General features: G+C 44.4%; 1 protein-coding gene across 1 annotated transcript in view; it reads left to right on the top strand.

Annotated features, from left to right (window-relative positions):
* CACNA1E (calcium voltage-gated channel subunit alpha1 E) overlaps positions 1–24,305 on the top strand; it is a 1,379,194-nt gene that overhangs the window by 1,182,572 nt on the left and 172,317 nt on the right. The window contains exons 40-41 of the mRNA XM_069233198.1: positions 16,233–16,338; positions 19,676–19,783. Coding sequence (XP_069089299.1) covers positions 16,233–16,338; positions 19,676–19,783 — 214 coding nt within the window. The remainder of the gene's footprint in view (positions 1–16,232; positions 16,339–19,675; positions 19,784–24,305) is intronic.

Genomic DNA, 24,305 nt, shown 5'->3' with positions numbered 1-24,305 from the left:
CTGTACCCATTGGCATTCATTCTCATGCTCTGATTTATATTTTGGTGTGATTTAACAGTATTCTGCTGTGGCAACAGGGGGTGGGGTATTTGCATGAAAGGAGCTTGGGGCACATTAAACATTTGGCTCTGTGGTATTCGGAAACCCTGCATCTTGTCAGGATTGTTATTCTTAGAAGGCACGAATCCTGCATTTTGGACCTAATTAGCCGGCTTTAAACGACATTCCTGCTTCCAGTGTCACAGCTTATTGCAGAAGTGACAAGGAGTTGACCTTTTAAGACGATTTACATCCATTCCTGTAATAGGATCTTTTGGGACTCCTCAGCCTCTATCTTGCATTGGATTCTGTAGCTGTTGATTCACACCTTGCAAAGTGCCGGCACATTTTACAGCCATGGGCATCTGGCTAGTTCTTTGAGCAGCTTCTATGTGGGAAAGCATTAACTTTTCCTTCAAATTTTTCTGCTTTTTTTTTCTTTTTCTTCATGGAAATATTTAGCATAATGCAAACTCTCATCGATTGACTTATTCTACTAACTGATGTAATTCTGCTGAATCATAACACTTATCTCAGCCCTCAATTTTGTCCCAAACCTTGACACAAAATGTCCCATATCCTTTGCCTCTAAGGTCTACATATCAGTATACTGTTTAAATGCTTGTAACAGCCTTTCATAGTAAGCATGGATCGACTCCTTTAGTTCTTGAGTTGTCCATTAGTCTTGACCCAATCAACATCTTGAGGAGGCATCTTCCCTTTCAGGAATGTTATGACCTCCTGATAATGCTTCACCCCCAATGGTGAAGAACCCTTAGTCACTATGTTCCTTGTTGGTTCGGTTTCAGACCATCGAACAGCTATTTTGCACTTAGTCCACAAGTGATCGAATGACAATGTCAAACAATTTATTCAAATCAATCCAGAACTTCTGTGAAATTTTCACAAATTTTTCAACCTGAAAATACCATTACACTGGCTTCTCTCACAGTTTTGGGAAATCATTGATAAATGATGCAAGATATTTTCGACTCCATGGCACAAGAACATGACCACCTCCAGGCACTTCTCTCACGTGGAAGACTGTAACCCCTCCCTCTGCCCTAATGAGTGGCGATTCACCCGAAGGCTTGTTCACCTCTTTCTTTTTCACCCATTCGGTCTCCCACTTATCTAATTAATTCGATCTCCTAATGTTCGGAATCAGTTCTTGAATCTGAGTTTTTAATCCTGGAGTTCTCATATCAGCAACGTCTTTTTCACTGAAACACCCTCAATATCTTTTTTGCAAAGCCTTGGTTTTATTTAGGTCTACCTCATATTTGTGAGCCAATTCTGCAAATTTGTCATGAACTTGGTCCACTCCCTTAGTGATATCGCTGCATATAAATACAAGCTCAACTTCTTCGAAGGTCTCTAGCTGTTCCAGGCCAAGATTTCCAACTATCCAATTTGGGGCGTGTCCAGAGAGGCAACATGGCAGACACGTAGTAAAACAGCTCTGCTTCGCCGTCCCATTATCTGACAAAATTATGAAACACAATAGCAGTCCAGTGTGGAAAAATAAGATCCCCCACTGCCTTGAGACACCTGGATGCTGCTTGATGGTCCAAATGGCCATAAAGACTGCACCCGCTGGCAGCAACCGATAGCGGCCTACAAACGGCTAGAGCAAAGCCAAAAAGATGACACACGTGGACTCTGCTGAGAGCTTCCCAGCGGGGAAGCCCTCTGGACCGACCGGGTGGAAAGAGCCCAAGAAGAATGGTGGGAGCAACGACGGCTAGAGAGAGATCCATAGCGGCAGGATCTAATCCGATTGCTGGAGATCAGGAGAGCAGCAGGCGCGCTGGCCTGAGGTAAGCCGGAACTGGGAGGACAGCAGACAGCAGTGAGCCAGTGGCACTGGGATGCATGCCCGGGAGGTTGCCTAAGACGGGCCGCGTGCAGGGGAGAAGATCGGCAAGCCAGAAGAGTGAGAGCCACATGCATTGAAGGACCTTTGCCGGGGTGTATGGGGAGCAACCTAAACGTTGGACTTAGAGAGGTGGACAGGTTGAGTGAACACCACTCTACACTGAATGTCCGGAGGCCTGAGTGTGAAAGCCAAGGACTGATCCATGACTATATTAAGCGTTGGGGTTATTACTCCATACCCACCAACCCCATGCTTTTCTCATCAAATGAACCTGACATGGCGATTCCTCCACCATCAGAAACCTCAGAATTGGTCTTACCTGAACTGGAGTAGACATCGTAGCCCGGGGCCTGTAATGACTGGGTGAACTCCTTTTGCCACGCTGCCTCCTGTGGCGAGGACCTCCCTACCCCGTTCGCAGCTGCTGGGGTTCTTGGTGCTGCGTGTGGCCACGGCCAGATAGTAGTGGACTGAGACAGTGGTGACACTGTATTACCGGACGGCCAGGCATGGGAGGATGAAGGAGGTGCACTTGGAAGCCACTCCAGATGGGGGAAATTCGAACAGTGGATCAGCAAGCGTCGTCTCATGGACAAGCAATCCCCTTAATGTCAACAGCGCAGCGGGGCTCACGAGACATGGAGATGCACTAGGCCTCCTTGGAGGCAAAATTGGATGCAGTGCTGACAGCCATAGAACACACTAGGACCTTGTTGGAGTCCAAAATAGGTACCGTAGCCTCCGATCTTAGCCCGCTGCATGCAGACCACTGGAAACTTGCCAACAAGGTAAACATGGCAGAACAAGCAGTAGACTCACTGCAACTGCAAGTCCATGCCATGAACACATCGATGCAGACACTTACTGACTGGGTAAAAGTACTGGAAACGCGAATTGAGGATGCAGAGGGTCAGTCCTGCAGGAACAGTATTCATGTAGTGGGGCTCCCAGAGAGCATTGATGGTCAGAATGTGGTACAATATGTAGAGTACTGGCTGCATGACTTGCTCCTTGCAGACTCTCTGTCAAGTTTCTTTTCCATCAAGAGAGCCCATAGAATGCCGGCACCTAGACCTCCAGCTGGGGTATACCCCAGGCCTATGATGATCCGCTTCCTGCACTTTCGGGACACATATGCAGTGTTAAAGAAAAGCAGAGCACTACCTGAGATACAAGTTGAAAACACAAAAATCATGTTCTTCCAGGCTACACATTTGCAGTCCAATGACAAAGAGGAACCTTCCTTGCAGTAAAGCTCAGACTCTATGATCTAGACCTTAAATATTCCTTACTGTTTCCAGCCCATTTATGGGTGGTGACCAAAGACACCACACAATTCTTTTACTCCCGTGAGGCTACATGGGAGTGGCTGGAAACATCAGGTTTGGAGGGTCAGAAAGCTGCCCCCCTGAAACAGCAACGTACACGTAGAGAATCCCGCAAGAGAACAAGAGGTTCCAAGAGACCTGCTCCAGATCTTGAACAAATAATAGCTGATAGAAGACAGGTGCTAAATGAAGCTGCTCCACTAATGACCACATCTCACTGCTCAAGTCCAGAGGCAGAAAAGATATGACATCGGATGAAGAAAGCTCCGTTACACCATGGTTCTCTGGACATGACTCCCTGCACCCACCAGACAGTGGAAATTATAATCTAGAACATTAAATCAAGTCAGCAGTTGGGATTGTATGCAATAGGACTAAGCTGCAACTGTAAGATTCCCCCTGGATTCAATAGGGGTAACTTCCCTCTTTCACTCTTTCCTCCTTTCTCTCCTACCTCTTTGATTTTCCTTATAATCTTTACTGACATATGAGACCGGTCTGTATTGGTCTCTTGCTATAAAGCCTCTGACTCCCCCTTTAAAGTAAGTACTACCCTAGGTTTGGGTGGTCACTGGTTAATGTGTACTGCTCTAATGGTATTCATCCTGTTGTTATTTGTATGTTGTACTTTAAGCATTCACTGTTTCTGCCAGCTGATTGACATATGTGCCAGCACCATTTGCTATAGTGTGATCAAGATGACCGGGCTTTGGGTGTTCTGATTGATGGTGTTGATGGGGAGGGGACCCAGGGTCATGAGAATGAGGTAACAAATTCATTCATACAACTGGTAGACAATATGCTATTTGCTCCCATCTTCGAAGACACACAATACAGATTACGCTGTTGCAGGAGTCCCACCTGACAACACCAGAAGTCGATAGACTACGGTGAAAATAGCGCAACCAGATATATTCCACTAACTACTATTTCTAATCTTGGGGAGACCTCATCTGGTTATGAGCGGGGGTCCCATTCTCAGCTGAGGAAGTGGTGACGGACCCAGATGGTAGTAAGTACGTGTTAGTGAAAGGCCGACTGGCCGGTAGACATGTCCGCATTGGCAGCATCTATGCCCCTAACACTGACCTTATTTCTTTCTTGCAACACTTACCGGAGATGCTATCACTTTGGATGGGGTGCCCTGGTTATTGGGAGGAGACTTTAATAGTGTTTTGGATATAACGTTTGATCGTTACTTCCCGCCACTTCCTCACACAGTGGTGATTTCCAATGCACACAACTTGCCTAAATGTTTGTGTGACTGGAATCTCCTTGATATATGGCGTACTCAAAATAGTCTCACCAGGGTCTACTATTTCTACTCGACCTCACATAGATTACATGTGCACAATGATAGGTTGTTCTGCACTTCTAACCTCACACCACATAAATGACATGTAGACTACATGGGCAAACGCACTCGGACCATAACCCTCAATATCTCCAGTTGGGTTGGGACAGGTAGTGCCCACCGGTGCCTACGTGGCCCTTACAGCCAGTGGCATTGGAGGACCTGACGTTTCTTGATTTGGTTAGTCACATGATAACGGAATACTTTGACAGAAACAAGGGCTCCATTAGCGCCAAGGCCACAGAATGGAAAGCCTTTAAGGTGACCCTGCGGGGACATTGTATGGGACTAACCTTGAGCATGCACAGGCAGTTAGATGGGGAGGTCACACTACTAGAGCAGAAACTGATACACTTAGAAAATTAGGCAATACAAAATAATGAGACCCATCCACCACTTGTTGCGGCTCGAAAAGAGCATTTGACTCTTTTGGAAAAGCTATGATGCTTAAATTATGCAGCACACGCAGCTAAAACACATGCCACAGCAAATAGGACCAATACCCTCCTGGCATGGTTAATAAAACAAGATGCACCTCAATGCCACATTGCAACATTACGTGGCTCCTCAGACACATTGCTATGCACGCAATGGGTAATACATTTTGAGATGACCCAACATTTCACCACACTATACCGTACTACTGGTATCCCCCCACACTTGAAATTGAGTCTCTCTTGTCTGGTCTTCAACTGCCTCAGGCGACTCCAGAACAATTAATTGAATTGAATGAACTCATCTCATTATCAGAAATTAAAAATGCTATTGAAGCCCTGCCTACTAACAAAACTCCTGGTCCAGTCAGACTGCTCTCGCAGCTCTTTAAGGTGTATGCCTCACAACTCGCTCTCCGCCTGCTCCTTCTGTGTGAGGAGGCACTGGATTTAGTGAGGCTATCCAACACATAGCATAAAGACCCCACACAGATTAATTCATATGGACCACTGGCACTCCTCAGCAATGATAACAAGATATTTGCCAAGATCATAGCCAATTGCCTGGCACCGCTGATGCCCAGCCTAGTCCACAGAGATCAGAATGACCAACTCTAACTACATAATTTAATCTCCGTAGGTTTTTCTGGATTTTAAGCCATGCGCTGTCACAGTGGCCTCTAGGAGGATGCCTGGTACTTGACCCAGAAAAATCTTTTGATTCCTTGGAGTGGCATTACCTGTTTCGGGTTTTACAACAAATAGGGCTAGGCGTTCAATTCATGACCATGGTCTGACTGCTTTATACCTTGCCGACAACTAGACTGCATATGGGCTCCTTGATCTCATCCCCTCATCAATATAGAGAGGGACATGCAAGAGGGATGGCCTCTTCCTCCCTCTTGTTTAACCTGGCGGTGGAACCCTTAGCCTTAATTCTCAGAGAAAGGGGATGAGAATGGGGAATACTTCTGGGTAATATTGTACATGTTGTCTCACTTTATGCAGACATATTACGGGATGACACACAATTACCCACCCACATTATCACAATATTCAATACTTTTGCTGAGCTATCAGGACTCCAAGTCAATTGGTCTAAATCCTGTATCTTTCCATTTTTATCCACCACGCAGGACCCCCCCCCAACTGAAGCACCGTTGATGTGGCAGGCGCAGACGTTTAGGTATCTAGATATCTGGGAATTCAGATATACGGCACGGATGAACAACTACTGGAGGGCATTGTCCTCGCAAAAGGCATAGATGGCCTTTTGGAAAGCCCTCACACTCTCCGTGAGCGGCAGGGTTGCATTGATAAAAATGGTTGCCTTACCCCGCATATTATATTATTTTACAAATCTCCCAATATATATCCCGACATCACTATTCCATGCAATAGAACAGATACTTCGAGAATTCTTGTGGTATGGTGGCCCTTGCTAAGCCTTACATAGCCACTGAACAGAGTGAATTGGCACTTCCCAATTTTGAGCTGTACTATCATGGGGCCCAACTCCAGTGGGTATCACATTGGCTCGTTGGCCGGAGACTGACGGACATGGCGACTCTAGCCCCGGCATTGACGCTTACCGACATACTACATTTATTCCACCCATGTACAAAACACCCCAAAACCAAGGCCCCATTGTTGCGGATGGCGTATACCTGCCGCCTCAACCTTACTAGGGAAGACACCCTTTACGCGCCGGCAATGGCACTGGCGAGAACGCACGGGGAGCACACATTACATCCACAATGGAACTCACTGCTTGGACTACAGCGGGAATCCACACGCTTGGGGACCTGTACGATAACCATATTCTTCTTACATTTGAGGGTCTATGGGAGAGCACTAGTCTACCCTATGGAGGCTTCCTTCTGCATTGCTTCCTTAGAGCGCTGCAACAGACTTGGGTGGATATAACACATGAACTGGCCACACCTCTGATGATGCAATATCTACATGTACTTGGTGCGGGAATGCATCTGGTGCATTAGTTGGCGGAATCCCTAAGACACCACATGTCCCCTCCAATGATGCGACTACGACGGGGCCACTGGGAAGCCCAAAGAAGTGTACCGAACACAGACAAACAATGGTCCCAAGTATTGGAGAGCCCACAACATGTACCGCGTAATGCCAGATTTCACCTCATCCAGTACTATATTATCCATAGAGTTTATGTGACACCACAGCAAATCAACCGCTTCTTTCACAGGATAAATGCAGATGGTCCCAGATACCACTGGTTAGATCCAGATATTTTACACATGTTATGGTCCTGTCCTTCTCTGTGTAACTATTGGAGGGCAGTACTGGACCGGCTAAAGCACTGTACGAGCCCCACACTTCCTAGCACATGGGAAACATGTATACTAGGGCTCTACCACAGAACCAAATGCAATTGTATCACATCCAGGTTTCTAAATTTAGGACTTATATTAGCCAAACGATCAATAACCCAGATGTAGAAGAAACCTGAGGTGCTGTGTTATGAGGCCTAGTCACAGTCTATGACAGTATGGGTGGAGAGCGTGACACTCCACAGAGAAAACACGTTAGGCCTCCGCAAATACCCTATAGCAACCCAGTGGGACACAACCCTAGCAGACCTGCACATGCCTCTTACACACATCACAGTGGGAGGCTCAGATACTCCATTGAATGACTCATCAGAACTGAGACGGCTCTCACCTATGTCCACATAACACTATAGAAAGGAGACGAAGACTGGTAATGGGTAGAATAAAAGAACACCGTCCCACTATACATGTTAGTACATATACTGAATCAATGGAAGCAGAGTTCTGGAACCCCGTCCCAGCCATCCTGCGAGAGGCCCGGAGACTTTGTTGTCAAATGATCAATATCATGACACACTTTCACGACTGGCGGATAGTTTTTGTCATCAGAACTGGCTAATTGAGTTATGTTTGCTTGTTATGTTATGCTATATAAGATTGATCTGTTCAATAAGGACGCATATGGCAGTTAACTGAAGGAAAGAGAGACACTGTATGCACCTGCACATGTAAAATGTGGTTCAGAAACTAGAGCAGGACAATACATTTTAAACACAGTGTTGCGCATAATGTTTATCACTACAATGAGTGCATGTTATTGCAAAGTTATTGACCAGCGGATGCAATTGTGTACATTCTTTTACTGTGTAATCAATCATAAGAGTTAAAACAATAAAAATAGATTCAAACACATTATTGCATCCAATTCTATTGTCAACTTTGTTACATTTAAAGTTTTCTCTCTCGGTGTTGATGGAAGCGTTTCCTGACTCACTTCTGAACTAGTACGTTCCTTAGATGGGGTGTTTCCATTAAAGAATTTTACTCAATCATCTGTCTCCTTCTCGGTAATGGATTGTGTCACCACAAGAATCCTAGGTGTGGAATTACTTCCCTGAGCACCCTTTCCCACATTCAAAGGTGGTTTCCAAGCATAAAGATTATGCATGAGTATTTTCTGGTATGTCCCTATTGAAGTGCATCCTGACATATTCAAAGTTGTGTCTGCACTCGCTCCACATGGAGTGCTAGTGTGTGTGTTGAAACTAAAGGAACAAACTCCCTAACAACTGAAATATTTAGGACTCCTTTCTGCTTTTCAGCATTGTTGGGTGCAGCCAAACTGTACGTATTTCTCTGAGAATCTTCTGTTTTGTACATAGGAGCTGCCAGTCCTATACTATCTGCGACTGTAAGGGCATCAACAGCACTCTCTGTAGGATCAACTGAGGCACATTATCTCAAACCTTCACCTAACTCACAGGGTACACATGTGGCATTAACTCCCACAGGACTATGAGTCATCTCAGTTGGAGCAGTAGTGACGTTTGTCGAATTTCCACTTTCATCTCTAACTTCATTAAATGGAGGTGGACGTCAGGAAGTAACACATCCAAAAGACTCCAGAGCCTTCATCACTGTCCATACTCATATCATCAGGCTCTTTTTGTTTCCTCTCTTTGATTTCTGAGTCGTTTTCCTTTCTACTTCTCCTTCTCCCTCAACTGCATCTGGATTCTAAACTCTTTCTGTCATGTCAGTTCTCCACCTTCTCTGCTCGGCATCCCATCTAGCATCTGCATAAGTACGCATAGCTTTCTTCACTCTTCTCTGATTTAGTTTTGTCTCTCCCATGAGAAACATGGTCCTTAGGAGGTGGCTTCATTTCATATAACACTTTCCTCAAATTTGTAATAATTCTCAAATTAAATGCACCATATTGTGGGTATCTCAATGGACCATCATTTTCTGTGATCTTGCACCATTGACCAAGCCAAACTCACGCATGAAGCCCTACATTAATCGTCACATACTGGCCTGGAGAACCTTCTGGAGGCGCCACTTCTCCCTCCTTACTGGGTTATGCACATCTCCTCTAAACATATCTTGTATAATTTTAAAGCATTTCATGTTTCAAAACTTTTCATATTTTTCCAATTCGATTAAAAATAATGCGATATCCACAATAACCTTTGTCTGCTCCACTAAAGAATTAACAGTTTCAGTCACACACGAATGTTCACAATCACATCTGATGAGACCTCGACCTGTGGGGTAACATCTAAATCAACACAGTTTCTCCCTGCGCATTAAGAGCCACTATACCGATTTGCTCACACTCACACAAAGTAAATCCCTATTTTAACTGTGCCATTGATGACAACACAACCACTCAGCAGACAATATAAATGGTGTCTTACACAAGTTTTAAACTACCCGGGATCTTAGGCTAAATCGGACCCAATAACTATTTCAACATCTCTACAAATCACAAGACTCACGCAACATGCACACATCTCCGCAAAACACCATCCAATTTCACAGTCAACACAAGCTAAATGTAAACCACTGCACTGTGCAGTCCTATTGATACTCACTCTTCTGCTGCCCATACAACTCTCTTCCATTAGTCCACAACTTTGCTTATTCTCCAACTCTGGGCATGGCCCCCTGGGTATGAGCTCTAAAGACTAACTATTCTAGAGACTAATTCCAGTTTTCCTCAATTTGGATAAAGAACCGTCCTTGTTTGCTACTATCTGATGGAGCCTGGGGCCCTATCTTCTCATCCGCGGTCTGATTAATCTTTTCTTCTCTGTGCCAAGGGGTGAAGAGATAATTGATCAAATCATTAAAATTGATTACAGTGTAGCTCAATAGTCACACATTAATCCTCAGAGTCCAAATACAAATTTCAAATGGCTTTCCTACAGATTCGAAGCCAAAGTTACATAGATGAGTTTCAAAACCATAGTATAGACATACAACATTCACCAGTGGAGAGGTACGGTGTTTCAAATTGAAGCAACATATAAAAAACCAAAACTTCAATAGTAGCAATGCAGAAAATCAGGAAAAGTACTTGATGTCTGGATTCTAAAACTAAGCTCTCTTGTCTAACCATTTAATCTAGCTCCTAAACTATTCTAATACTAAAGGAATAACTGAAAAAAATAGCAAACAGAACTTCAGTAGAAGATTCTGTTTAAGAGGGGTGAGGTGGCATAAAGCCACATAGAAAGTGTGAGGTCTATACCTCAAAAAGGTTCGCTCTGAGCAAGGGGCAGGGAAGTCTGAATCCCTCGCCAGCTAAACTACTCTTAAATCTTGTTTTTTTTTATGTGTGATGACATCATGACAAAAACACATTTGAAATATAAAACTGTGAGGCAGTTATAATTAACAATTAAGTCTTCCGAAGCCTTCAACTCCTGACCTTGATACATCCTCGCATTCAGGAATCTCAAAAGCTATTGCTGCCAGTGCCAGGATACTTCTTTCATCGGGTAGCGTGCTCTCAGACCCCTTTATCTCTCATGAGCAATGATCTCCTTGATAACTTCAGCAGCTGCAGCTTTGTAAAAAACAGCTTTCAAATTGAAGATTAGAAAATACAAAAATAATGTGACCTTCACTCCAACCAGCTAAAATGACCACAAATATACTTTTAGTTCAAATATATTTAAATGTCACACTCATTGAATATGTAAAATGATTATAAAGAATAGTATTTCTAAAATACTACAGCACTGACATTCTTGCAAGCGAGTATTAATGTGGCTTGCATAAATGTTAACTTTCATTGTGCACTTTTACTAATTTATTTTAGTGAAGCATGTTTAAAAACTCACTTTACACATTACACAAGAAAAATAACCACCCCTTCTTTATGTTTTAGAAACCATAATGGCACATCCAGTTTATGCTTCTTTGCTCCCATGGGTTTCTCCCAATCCCATATTTACAAAGGTTTGTAAACCTGGGATTAAAATCACTATACCTTCCATAGGATGGCGTAACGAGGAGAAAAATCTTTTTTCTCCGTGTTATTTCCTCTTTCTATGTGTGCCGCACATAGAAAGATGAAAATGCCTGGAGAGATTGTTTTTGGGAGGATGGTATGCCTTCCTGCACAAAAACAATTCTCCTTGCAACAGACTCACTGGGTGCCTGTATTGGCGCTATGCTGCCTGAAGTGCACCAGGAGAGAAAGAAATGCTTCATATATTTGTCAGTATGGAGCATTTCTGTCCTCTCCCTTTCACGCAAAGCAGAGCAGCAACTTTGCTTGCTGCACTCCGTTAAGTGAAGGTTTAGTAAATATGCCCCTTGGTGCACAGTAAATTGCTACCAACTTCTGTCTGGACTTCCTGGAGTTGCCCGTTCTATCTATGTAGTGTTGCGTGGCTTGTCTGGATTATGTATATTGCAATCACCATCACGATTCTCTCATGCCGTCCGCATCTCCAGCTGGAAATTATTGGATTTCCAAAGACTTAGACAACTATATTTGATTGATCGAATATTGTATATAGCAATTGACATACATTTATTCTTTGCACAAACACTTTCACGCTGCACGTGGAGCACTTTGTGGAGTCATAATTTATGTAGCGAATTGAACTACTGAGGGTCAATATATCTCATAGGAAAGAAAACAAAGTGGGTATGTCTTCTCATTTTGTTAGAAATGATGTACTATTTGACAAAGGATTGTTTCTAACTCCTTACAAAAAATTAACACTAAGAACCTTACCAACAGAGCCATTTCCTTTCTTTCATACTGAAGTGAGGGAGGAGGCACAGAGTGATCATGGTTATCATGAGAAGGCTGTGATTAAAGTGGAAGAGTCTTGCCTGTGGGGCCTACCAATAAGAATGGGTACTAGGGAAGCCTGGATAGATTGTCAATCTATGTGTAATAGCAGGGCTGCCCAGCATTGAAAGACCTTTCAATGCAGAAGAAACATAGGCCCATACTTATACTTTGTGACGCAAACCAGCGCTGGCGCTGGTTTGCACCAAAACATTTACCGCCGGCTAACGCCATTCCAACGTGCCAGGCGGGCGCATTATTTATGGATTGACATTAGCCGGCGCTGCGGGCTGGTCAGAGTAAAAAAAAAAATACTCTGACCAGGCAGCGCCGGCATAGGGAAAAATGGGGGTTGTGCGTCAAAAAATGGTGCAAGTCAGGTTAGAGTAAAAAATTATGTCTCTAACCGGACTTGCAGCATTTTTTGACGCACAACCCCCATTGAAATGACTCCTGTCTTAGCAAAGACAGGAGTCATGCCCACCTGCCCAATGGCCATGCCAAGGGGACTTCTGTCCCCTGGGCATGGCCATTGGGCACAGTGGCATGTAGGGGGGCTCAACTTACCTGGGATGGGTCCCCCCATCCATGGGTGTCCTCCAGGGATGGGTGGGGGTGGCAGGGGGTGTCCCTGGGGGCAGGGAAGGGCACCTGTGGACTGCTTCCATGGTCAGAGACCATGGAAATGAGCCCACAGGTCCCTTAACGCCTGCCCTCACCCAGGCGTTAAAAAGCGGCGCACATCAGGCTGGGCATCGTTTTTTAAGGCCCACCCCCTCCTGTGCATCAAAATGACGCGGGAGTATAAATAAGGCACACAGGCCTTAAAGTCATTTTTTGGACGGGAACCCCTACCTTGCATGTCATTAATGCAAGGCGGTTTCTCGCATCTAGAAAATGACGCACACTGCTGAATTTTGACGTTCGCAGGGTTGGGCGTCATAGTATAAATATGGTGTAAGGTTTGCGCCAAATTAAATTCGTGCAAACAGAGTATAAATGTGCCCCATAATCTGTTGCTATTATTTTCCTGCCTATTGACTTGTACCAAATGACAAGTTATGCTTATAAATGTTGATATATGAGGTGACAGCAGATGCATAACTTAATGGAATTGCATAATGTTGCTTGATGTCAAAAGTCTCTGTAGCGTATCTAATAAAGAAGATTAATGATGTTTGGAGTTGTGTGACTAAGAGAGCTAATGGAGGCTGAGGAGCACAAAATAGCAGACCACGGGAGTGAGATATCTGGGATATAGGTATAAAAAATGGAATAGAAACAGGGGATGACGGGGAAATCTCAATACAAAAGAGAAGGTAGCGAGAAAGAGTTAAAAGAGGTTGAATATGTGTGTTAAACCAGAGGTAAAGTAATTGGGAATGGAAGAAATTGAGGAAACAGATGCAGTAAAGTGAAAATTATTCTTGAAGGAGTTCGAGCATGGAAACGTGAACCCTGACAATGGTTGATAAGAACAGCATTAGGGGTACTTTGTACATACGAGCTCGGCAACAGTATATATTTGTCTTGGAAAACAGGGCAAGTGGCTGCCTCTTTAAACTCGGGCCTGATGAATCGCGCACTGGCAGCATGATGGTGGCGCATTCCTGCAAGTGTGGAGTGCAGGATTGAATGGCGGGGGTTGGAAATGTGCATGGAGTTGTTTGTTTGATCTCTATCGCAAGCATGGTATTTGTCCTCTCTGTTTCTTCATCTCTTTATTTCTATGCACTGGTGCATGCTGGGTGACCTGCACTCCGCAAAAAGCCAGGTGGAAGCAACTGGGCATTTCCACTGACGATTTCCCCGCTCTATAGCTTCTATGCAGGGCCATCCTTCTCCACTGCATAGAAGCCAGGGAGATACATGGCCATCCAGTCATAGACCAGAAAGCTCTGCATGGCTACAAAAGTGGGAGGGATGGGGATTCTTCTCATTGGGCAAGGACAACAGAATCAGTGGCCTAAACCTAACCATGCAGTGAAAAGCATTCTGAGTCAGTCATGGCATAGGAGCCCTGTATCCAGTTTATACCACGCACACGCAGCCAGAGAGCAAGAAATATGTATACAGCAGGGTTTGGGTAAGAAGACAAGGGAAATCCAAAATACAGAGGTTCTTTAGGAGCCAATTGAGAACCTATAGAAGGTGGCACTCGATTGGCAGCGTGCAGTACTGCCACTCGTGGCGGCTGTGCGCGAGGTATAAACCAGAGTCGTGTGTTGTGCCCTGACTGACTTGCATCCAGTAACGGCTCTCCTCTTCTTTTCTGTTTGTCTATGTTTCTTCTCTCCTGTTTTATTTCCTTTTTGTTTCTGTTCTGTTTGGTTTGTTTTTGTTCTCATGGGTATGCTTCTCCCTTTTTGCGCTCTCTCTCTCTGTCCGCACATGCTCCTCCCCACCCATGCCTCATTCCTCTCCCACCCATCCCTTTACCATGAGCAGTGGGCGTATCCATTACACAGACATGTATGACATGCTGACTCTCATGTCACCACCGCTAGGCCTCGGCAAGAGATGTCCTTCCAAAGTGGCGTACAAGGTAGAAACTACCCTTTGTGGTTCAATCCTGAGCTAGAATAGGGTGGATGGTAGGACGGGTCATTAGACATTGGTGAGGTGTTAAGCCTAGTGAATGTCAGAGAGAAATGTGAAGCAGGCAAAGGCCTTGGGCAATATTTAATGCCTCCCCCAATTTATCTATCAACAGTGTGGTTAGGATCATTATCAAATGTTTCCAGGTTGTGGCTGCCTGGACTCCTACCAATGTGATCCGTTTTTCTTGTTCTAGACCACACACCCTTTTTCATAGTAAGAGCAAAGCTCTTCTTCTTTGAGGGACTGACCACACTTCCCAATGTGAAATTGACAGGCAGTTGCCCTCAGTGTACCACACAACCTCCTGGGTGTGGGGACACCCTGTGATCTCCTGATTTGAATTAGTATCCTATATTCATTGTACTGTGACTCCTAACTTCCTCCACATATGTGGGGCTCTCACTTTTCCCCAAAGTTTGGAACACAAAGCCTTTGCAACGTTTAGACCTAGTTTGTGACTCATGGCCCCTTCATTCCAGTCATGAGGTTCACATCCCTTCACCAATTGTGGGACTCAGAGCCTCTCTCATTATGAGACTGACGTCCATTGATTGCCCCAGTATGAGGCTTAATTTCTTTATCTGCGTGCTGGACATATTACCCTTCGAGCTTCTGAACTAAAGGACATCAAAGCTTCAGCCTACAGTCATTGGCTCCACTGCTTTTGAGAGCTTTAGGTAATTGATAAATCTAGTGCCAAACATGTCCAGCTCGATGCTTTAAGTTTAATCAGTCAGTATTCCTCTTAGTTTGAAGGAAGTAAGAAAAAATCCACCTATTGCTTTAGAAAGCTCAACAGTGGATGTAGCCAAAATGGGGCTTCTCAAAGCTCAAGAAGAGAATGTGGGCAGAGCAGCCCTTAAAATCTTTGAGTTCAAGTTTTATAACAGAGTTTGATGTATTGTGTCCAGTGTAGGTCGATGAGGTCGGATCAATGCCAGATTTTCTGAACATCCACTTATGAATTTAAACAAAATAAATTTGAAAGGAACATATGTGCTTGTCTGAAAACCTATCATGCACCGAGCCCTCTTGAACAATCTTGGGTGCCATTTCTTTATTTGGTAACCCTGCAAGGCTCCAGCTAGAATGAGTATCTACTCGCTACTGCATTTAAAAACTGAGATAGTGTTGTATACATGTCTGGGATTGAACATTCTGGAGCGACCATGAAAAGGCACCTAGTGGGTACAGTGTTCCTCACAGAGGTCCACCATGCCAAAAGGAAGAAAGCTTCATGATCAGTTCAGGTGCTCTGAATGTTTGTTCTAAAGGGTACCCCAAGCCAGGCTAGAGAGACTCCTTATAGCAGACAGTTAAGACTGTTAGGTTGGGATGAGTACAGAGGGAGAGGGGCAGGTGTCCTTGCACTTCTTTGTGCCTGTGGTGTGAACACTGTGCGTGTGTTTGTGCGTGCTTCTCTTGCTTGTGGCAATGTGTGTCGATATTCTTGGCGCCCGATGTTTCTCATGCAGAGGCTGGTCCTGATGAACATGCCGGTGACTGAAGACATGACCGTGCACTTCACCTCCACCCTCATGGCACTCATCCGCACAGCTCTGGACATCAAAATTGCGAAAGGTAAGAATGAAAATAGAAGAGATGCATAGCTTAAGAACAAAAAAACAAATTGTATTCACATGGAGCTAGTTGGGGCATAGTACCTTCTTTACATAAAGGCCAAGGTGTATCGTTGCAGTGTTTATTTCTTACTTTCTGCCATCACTTTGCTTCTCTATGAAAGTTCATAGTGCAATATGCAGTCTTGTGTAAAGCTCAATCATGTAGAGATGATCTTTGTATGCTGGGGCTGTGGCATTTATGAAAGTCATTACACTGGTCTCACATAAGTTAGATCAACCATTGTAACTCAATGATTCACCCCAAAACTAAATTACACTCAAATGAGTGCCTAGGCTATGTAAGTGTGAGGTACTGCCAACGAGTATTAACCAAAATGATAGTGTCCATCACTGAGAAGCAATCCTCAAGAAAGTAGCCAAACAATGAATGATTAAACATATTGGGATATTCCAAAATCTATGTATAGCAGCAGCAAATACAGCAACGATATCAATGATAGCAACACCAGCAACGATAATAAATATACATATATGCCTCATGGCACATTTATAAGCACTTTGAATAATAGGCAATACTGTTATCCAGAGTCAGGGTACTGAACTGACTGCACAAAGGGAGGGAAGGCTGAGTTAGCCTCAGCAGCATTGAGGCCAGTGCCATGGAGAACACAGAAATGTCAGCAGGGTGCATTTAACTAATCAAACCAAAACATCTGTATCATGGATGGAAGATTTTAGATTTCTCCCTCTCTTTTAGATGATTAAAAAGTTCATAGTGGATGACCTTCCTATTGACATTTACAGAGGCCTACACTTAATTAGGGATTAGTACTTCGTGGAAAGTGTTCCAAATTTGTTTCAGGATGGGATGAGGTTCTCATTTACTCTGCTAGCTACCAGAAAATTCCCATGGACCTAGGTGCCTTGCCTTTGCTGGCCCTAATACAGCCCGCAGCCAGATATAATAACAAACTAATCAAATAGTAATGGATTTGCTGTATCACAGATTCTTCATCTTCATGAGGATAACGTAACGTATTCTTGAAATCCATCCATACACCTATTGGAGGTGTGGCTGTGCTGCTTGCGGCATGCCAACACTGGTGTCACTTTCAGACATGAGGAAAGGATCTATGTAAAGGTTCCACTCACACCAGGTGCTTGGATCCTTTTTTAGATCTTGCCTGCAGACTTTTCGCTTTTTGCTGGCAACAAATCTGTTGCATCCAGCATATATTTAGAGTGCACTTTGGGAGTCCACTCCTTGCTCTTGATTCTGTGACTTTCTAGTCAATATCAGTTTTTGTTCCTGATTTGATAGCTTTTCTACTATTCTTGTGTGTGTCACGCTAAAGGAGCAATGCAGTTCCACTGTGTTCTTCCTATTCTACACATGGCTGCAATAACTTCATTCATCATTTCATGGGAAACATTCTCATCCTGATGTATGATCCAGTTCAAAGGAGGGTGTTGTTTGTATTTGGACTTGTAAAGCTGCTGTGCTTTAATTTTTACACTGACCCCATCTTGAAATATTTTGATACAGCTGTCTCTCACACACAGTAACTGAGGCATAGTAATGTTTTTTACTTTGAGTGTTGTGTGCCATTTTCTTCAGGGTAGTCATTCTTAAAAAAACGGTGCCGTGCTTTTATATATGGGTTTAAGACTCTGGGCCCTATTCACAAAGGAACTTGTAGCTTGTAAAGTTACGAGTGCAGTGTCTGAACTTGATGTGGAATTTCTGCACTAGCGGTGAAATCTCCGCACCGAGCGCTGCAGTGCAGAGATTCTTCTCGAATGCGGATGATCTGCCAAGAGTGTGGAGATCCCACACTCATAACTTTATGAAGCGTATACCCCTTTGTGAATTGGGCCCTCTTTGTTTCTGTCCCATGGTTTTCATCTTCTCAGCTTTGAAAGAGGGAGAGGATGCAGGAATACATTTGTTTGTGCATTCAACAGGAATACCCCCTGCTTTCACTTAAAGAAGCAGGTGGTAGAAAAACTGATTCATCAATGAAAGTACATATTGTAAAAATCAGGTTTCACAGTCCCACATCGGGCAGCTAAGAGAAGGATCCTGCTTACCATATCAAAATGAAAGGTGCATGTAGGTCAGAGAAAGGCACCTGCATTGGTAGAACTAAATCTCAAACTAAACATGTTTTTCCAGGTTGGATTTTGGTAGCCTTCATTATTGTGCATCTGGATGGTAGGAATGGCCAGCTCCATGGCCTCCCGGACTTCACACTGGCCTTTTTAAGAGCAAACTACACACTGCACTATTTCTTATCCAAGGCCTGAAGAAATATGATCGCATTAGCCTGACCCTGATGGAACTCTTTTGGCTCCTCTTGTAGGGTCATGCCATCATAAAAACCAGCATTATCATTTACAAATTTGTCATGACAAGAACCACTGTTTGTCTGTCTTACAATCTCCTCACCTCCAGTGGCTGTCATTGTACCTGCAAATAGGACACCACCATACTCAAGAGAAAGAGGTGTGGAAAAGAAACAACTAGACAACTGATCTTCTCCATGTATGCACCAAGCATAAAGAACAACATCCCTATATCCATCCAGACAGACCCAACACTGCTGCACTGTAAGAAAAAAACTGAAGGCTTGCCTCTTTAAAGATCACTGCATCACCATGCAGTAACAGTACACTGCTCCCAGAACCCAGCTTGCTCTCCAATCATTTGGTGACTGTATCTTTGCCTTTGACCCTGCATTTTTGCTTGGTGTGTCCTATATAAATATAGTACTCTGTAGCAGTGAGTCAAGAAATGGTATCCCTCTCTGTAATAGCTTCCGTCAAAGCATTAAGGCTCAAACAGGAACCACAATAGGAACTGTAGGTTGAGTTACACCTTGTCTAAAGTTGCCACAAGTGTTGAGGCACTGCCAACCTAATAGCATAGCCATCAAACCTAGGCACGTTTCCTTGTCAGGTAGGCTGTAATGACTTGAATTTTTTTCTTTGATAGGTAATTGCTGATGTTTTGTGTGCAGCACGTTGAATGCTTCCCAGTGACTTTCTTGAGATTTGTCTTTGTAATGTTGAAAAACCCATGTCTCACAGCCTGTGTTTTAAAGCCGGCTGTCTAATGTCATGTTGGCCTGATTCCTGAGTTACTGACTTTTGTAGGCTTGATATTAAATATACTGCAACCCTTTTTCATGGTTTTTGTATGGCGAGGTTTGCTGGTCCTGGCTTGTTATTTCCTGGATCCTGAATGATCTGAATGTAACTGCCCAGATTTTCCATAAGATTCCTCTACACCATTTACTTGGTTTTGTAGTGCCTTTACCATTTCTGTTTTCCAGGGGGTGCAGACCGCCAGCAACTGGATGTGGAACTGCAAAAGGACATATTGGCCATTTGGCCACACTTGTCACAGAAGATGCTAGACCTGCTTGTACCTATGCCAAGAGGTGAGACATCTTGCTTTCTCTCGCTTGTACCTATACCAAGAGGTGAGACGTCTTGCTTTCTCAAGGGTGTCTGTGAAGTCCATCACACATAGCCCACTTACAGTCTGGAGGGTAATGGTGGTTCAGAGGAAGCATCCAGTAACACTCTAAATGCTCACAAGTTGGATTGATATTCAAGCCAATCACACTCTGCCTGATTTAGATTTTGGCGGAGGTGATACTCCGTTACAACGGTGAAAGCTATCTCATCTGCCAAACTCTAAATGCCATTGTTTCCTATGGGATTTAGATTTCGGTGGGTGGGATATCCATCACCGTTGTGACGCAGTAACACCTCCACTGAAATCTAAACCAGGCCTATGATCATCAAACAAAATTAGCAAGGTGAAACATCGTTTTCAAATCCTCTACACCTGTCAGGAGATCTGTGGAAAAATTATGCCTGTATAGAGAAGGTACTTGAATGACTTATTTATATTATAGTGGGACCTGAGAAACATTCTACCAATACCACTGCCAGTCTGCAGAAAGGTATTCAATAAGAGAGCTAAACTCTCATCACGCCCAAGGAGCAGGGATCATACTGACAGAGAATGAATGAGCCACAAAAATACCCCATAAAAGATAGAAAGACATTTATTTTCATAGCTATCATATGTAATATTTTCTTGAAAATTCGAGAGGTGGCTGTTATTGCATTTCACCAGAGGTTTCTATATGACAGTAGAAGAGCCAGGTATTGGAAATGAGGGCCACTCAAGTGTGCTCTGTCATACTGAAGAGTAAGACAGGGCAGGGCAATAACTTTTTTTCATATATATAAAGACTGCACTCATGCCACTGACAATAATTAATGGCATTGCAGCCTTTAGAGCTCAGATAGATTCATCAAAGGAGAAAAGCACTAGTGCTGAAAGAGCCAGGTATTGAAATGCTGATGGACCATTAGGTGTCTGTTGATTAGTCCAGTAAAAATTAAGAATTAAGCCCAACAATTTGTGACCACGCACAACACTGCCTCGATGAATGTAAACATTGTTCATTTGTTCTAAAGATATCTCAAAAGCCAAAGTGGGATGTGGTGCATTGAACCTATAATGTACGTCAATGTTAAGCCCTGTCCATGATGCAGAAAACTATGACATTAACTCTCTTCCAGTCTCCATTGGCAGCTAGTGCCGAGCCTTTACGATGCAGGTGATGTGATTCATGTTCTCTGCACTAATAGGGAATAAAGTTAATATGGTTTGTCGCTGCTAAGGCTATTTTGGCAGGATTCAGGTAAAACTCAAATTAATGCTATTGTTATCATAAATATGATGGCAAAACTATAGTAACGACAGAGATCCAATGTAGGAATGAGATAGGAAGGACACAATATACGGTTTGGAGTTGGAAGAAACTGATGCTAATTATTGGATTGATCTTCAGCATCAGAGAATGGATAGAATTCACTTGGAAAGGACTTAAATCCATTGAATCCCACCAGATACCTTTGGTCAATCCTTCTGGTTGATCACCACTTATACTTTTGTTGAATTAGGTTTTTAAAAGTTTTTCATCTTGGATGTGGTGATGATAGCATGGAGACAGCAGTAGGACAAGGACACCACTGTGGTCTTGCTATTTGCTAATCTAATCAATGTCTTGTTTGAGTAAAGTCATAAGCATCTCTTAAGAGGTACAGGAAGACACAGATGAAAGTCAAAAACAAAAAGAAAGCGAGTATCCTTGTGGAATCTCACATGATATTAAGAGTATCTTGTTTTTATATACCATTCTACATTACAGTGTGTGCCATTAATATGAGCTGTTAGTAAAAGTTGTTACTTTCACCCAATTTAATGTTTCTCATGACATGAATACAATGTTTGCTGAAATTAGTCCGAAGATAAAGGGGGTCATTCTGACCCCCTCCGGCGGCGGATGCCGCCGGCCTGGCGGGAACCGCCAGAAGACCGTATCGCGGTCAAAAGACCACGGCGGTCATTCTGAGTTTCCCGCTGGGCTGGCGGGCGACCGCCAGAAGGCCGCCTGCCCGCCCAGCAGGAAACCCCATTCCACGAGGATGCCGGCGGAGTGGAAGGGGTGCGACGGGTGCAGTTGCACCCGTCGCGATTTTCAGTGTCTGCCACGCAGACACTGAAAATCTATGTGGGGCCCTGTTAGGGGGCCCCTGCAGTGCCCATGCCAGTGGCATGGGCACTGCAGGGGCCCCCAGGGGCCCCACGACACCCGTTCCCGCCAGCCAGGTTCTGGCGGTGAAAACCGCCAGAACCCAGCTGGCGGGAAGGGGGTCGGAATCCCCATGGCGGCGCTGCTTGCAGCGCCGCCGTGGAGGATTCCCTGGGGCAGCGGGAAGGTGGCGGGAAACCGCCGGCTTCCCTTTTCTGACCGCGGCTTTACCGCCACGGTCAGAATGCCCCCGGAAGCACCGCCAGCCTGTTGGCGGTGCTTCCGCGGTCATTGGCCCTGGCGGTCCATGACCGCCAGGGTCAGAATGACCCCCAAAGTGACAGTTCATTGTACCATTCCTAAATTAAGAGAGACAAGCATGTGTTTGTGAAGTCTAGTTTGACAGACGACATAGAAGCTTCTGATATTTGCCAGTGTTGGTGGCTGCAAATAGCTGTAATACGTTCATGTCACCTAAATGCTGCCTTCAGTCTCCTTTTTCCCAGTTATTATGGGGGACGATCCCATGGTGCTGCGGGAACATTCAGGACCTATATATGAGGTTCATTATAGTCTAATCTTTCCTGTTATTCATAAACAATGAGGTGCTGATTCATACCTTTGTGTTATTCACAATTATTTTCACTCCAAAAGTGTCCCTTATATTCGAATTTTGTAGCAAGATACTCCAAAAGTGAAGTGCAGGTTACACTGTGACTTTGTCTCTAGCCAAAAGTAGTAAACTTACTCCAAGTGTAAATCACTCAAGTGTATTCATTGTGAATCAGGCCCTGAATATATATATATATATATATATATATATATATATATATATATATATATAAATATATATAAATATATATATATATATATATATATACATATATATATATATGTTCGATGGCATGTGTAGCTGCAGATACACATGCTTTGCACATCCCGCCATCTAGTGTTGGGCTCGGAGTGTTACAAGTTGTTTTTCTTCGAAGAAGTCTTTTCGAGTCACGAGATCGAGGGACTCCTCCCCTTTCGGCTCCATTGCGCATGAGCGTCGACTCCATCTTAGATTGTTTTCTTTCCGCCATCGGGTTCGGACGTGTTCCTTTTCGCTCCGTGCTTCGGTTCGGAAAGTTAGTGAAAAACTCAGAATATTTGACGGTATTGTTTGCGTTCGGTATCGGGTTAGTTACAACAGATCGACACCGAATTTGGAAGAGCTCCGGCGGCCCTTCGGGGGTTTTCGATTCCCCAGCGGGGCCTAGTCGGCCCGACCGCGTGCGTCTTCAAGGCTAATGGAACGGACCCCATTCCGCTTCTGCCCCGAATGTCACAACAAGTATCCTTATACAGATCAGCATCTGGTCTGTAATTTGTGTTTGTCGCCAGAACACAAAGAGGATACCTGTGAGGCCTGTCAAGCATTTCGGTCCAGAAAGACCTTAAGGGACCGAAGAGCAAGAAGACTACAGATGGCGTTGGTGCCGACAGGACAAAAACACATGGAGGAAGAAGAGGAAGCCTTCTCCATCGAGGATTCGGACTCGGAAGAGGTCGATCCTGAACAGGCGCCGAAAACCGTGAGTAAGATGTCGATACACAAGACTCACGTAAAGACCAGTAAAGCCCAGGGGACGCCACAGCCAACAGGCCATGGCTTAACCCGAAAAATAGGTGACCGGGCATCGGCACCGAAAAAGGGCATGCATGTGTCGAAGTAATCCGACTCCGGTCGAGATACCGGCACAGAGCACACTCGACCCCGAGACACCGGGTCAGAGCAGACTCGACCCCGAAACACTGGGTCAGTGCAATCTCGGCACCGAGAGAGCGGCACCGAACCAAGTCGGCACCCAGAAATCAGTCCGCCGAAGAGCAAAAAAGTGTTGTCGGAACCGAAAAAGGCTACCGAAACATCCGGCCTCGGAACCGAAATCAAGTTCCTACACAGAGGAACAAGGCCTGTCCACACAAATGCAAACACATAGATTTGGACAGGAACTGGAGACAATGGAGCCAGACTACACCCAAAGAAGGCTCCACATCCAAAAGAAACAGGGAAGATCAGTACTCTCCCTCCGATTCGAATGAAATGAAAACTTGCCTTCCAAGAGAAAGACAAGCAGCCACAGGCGAAGGTGGCTAAACAAGTAACCCCGCCACCATCTCCACAACGCTCTCCACAACCATCACCGGTAGCCACTCCACCAATGATGCAATCCCCTACTCATACAGGGATGAGTCAGGATGATCCTGACGCGTGCGATCTTTATGATGCGCCAGTGTCAGATAACAGTCCCGACTGTTATCCAGCTAGACCGTCACCACCAGAGGATAGTACAGCCTACGC

This window comes from Pleurodeles waltl, chromosome 4_2 (assembly GCF_031143425.1).
Source record: "Pleurodeles waltl isolate 20211129_DDA chromosome 4_2, aPleWal1.hap1.20221129, whole genome shotgun sequence".
NCBI classification, from domain to species: domain Eukaryota; kingdom Metazoa; phylum Chordata; class Amphibia; order Caudata; family Salamandridae; genus Pleurodeles; species Pleurodeles waltl.
The sequence above is the reverse complement of the archived record's forward strand: the minus strand, read 5'-3'. Positions and strand labels throughout refer to the sequence as shown.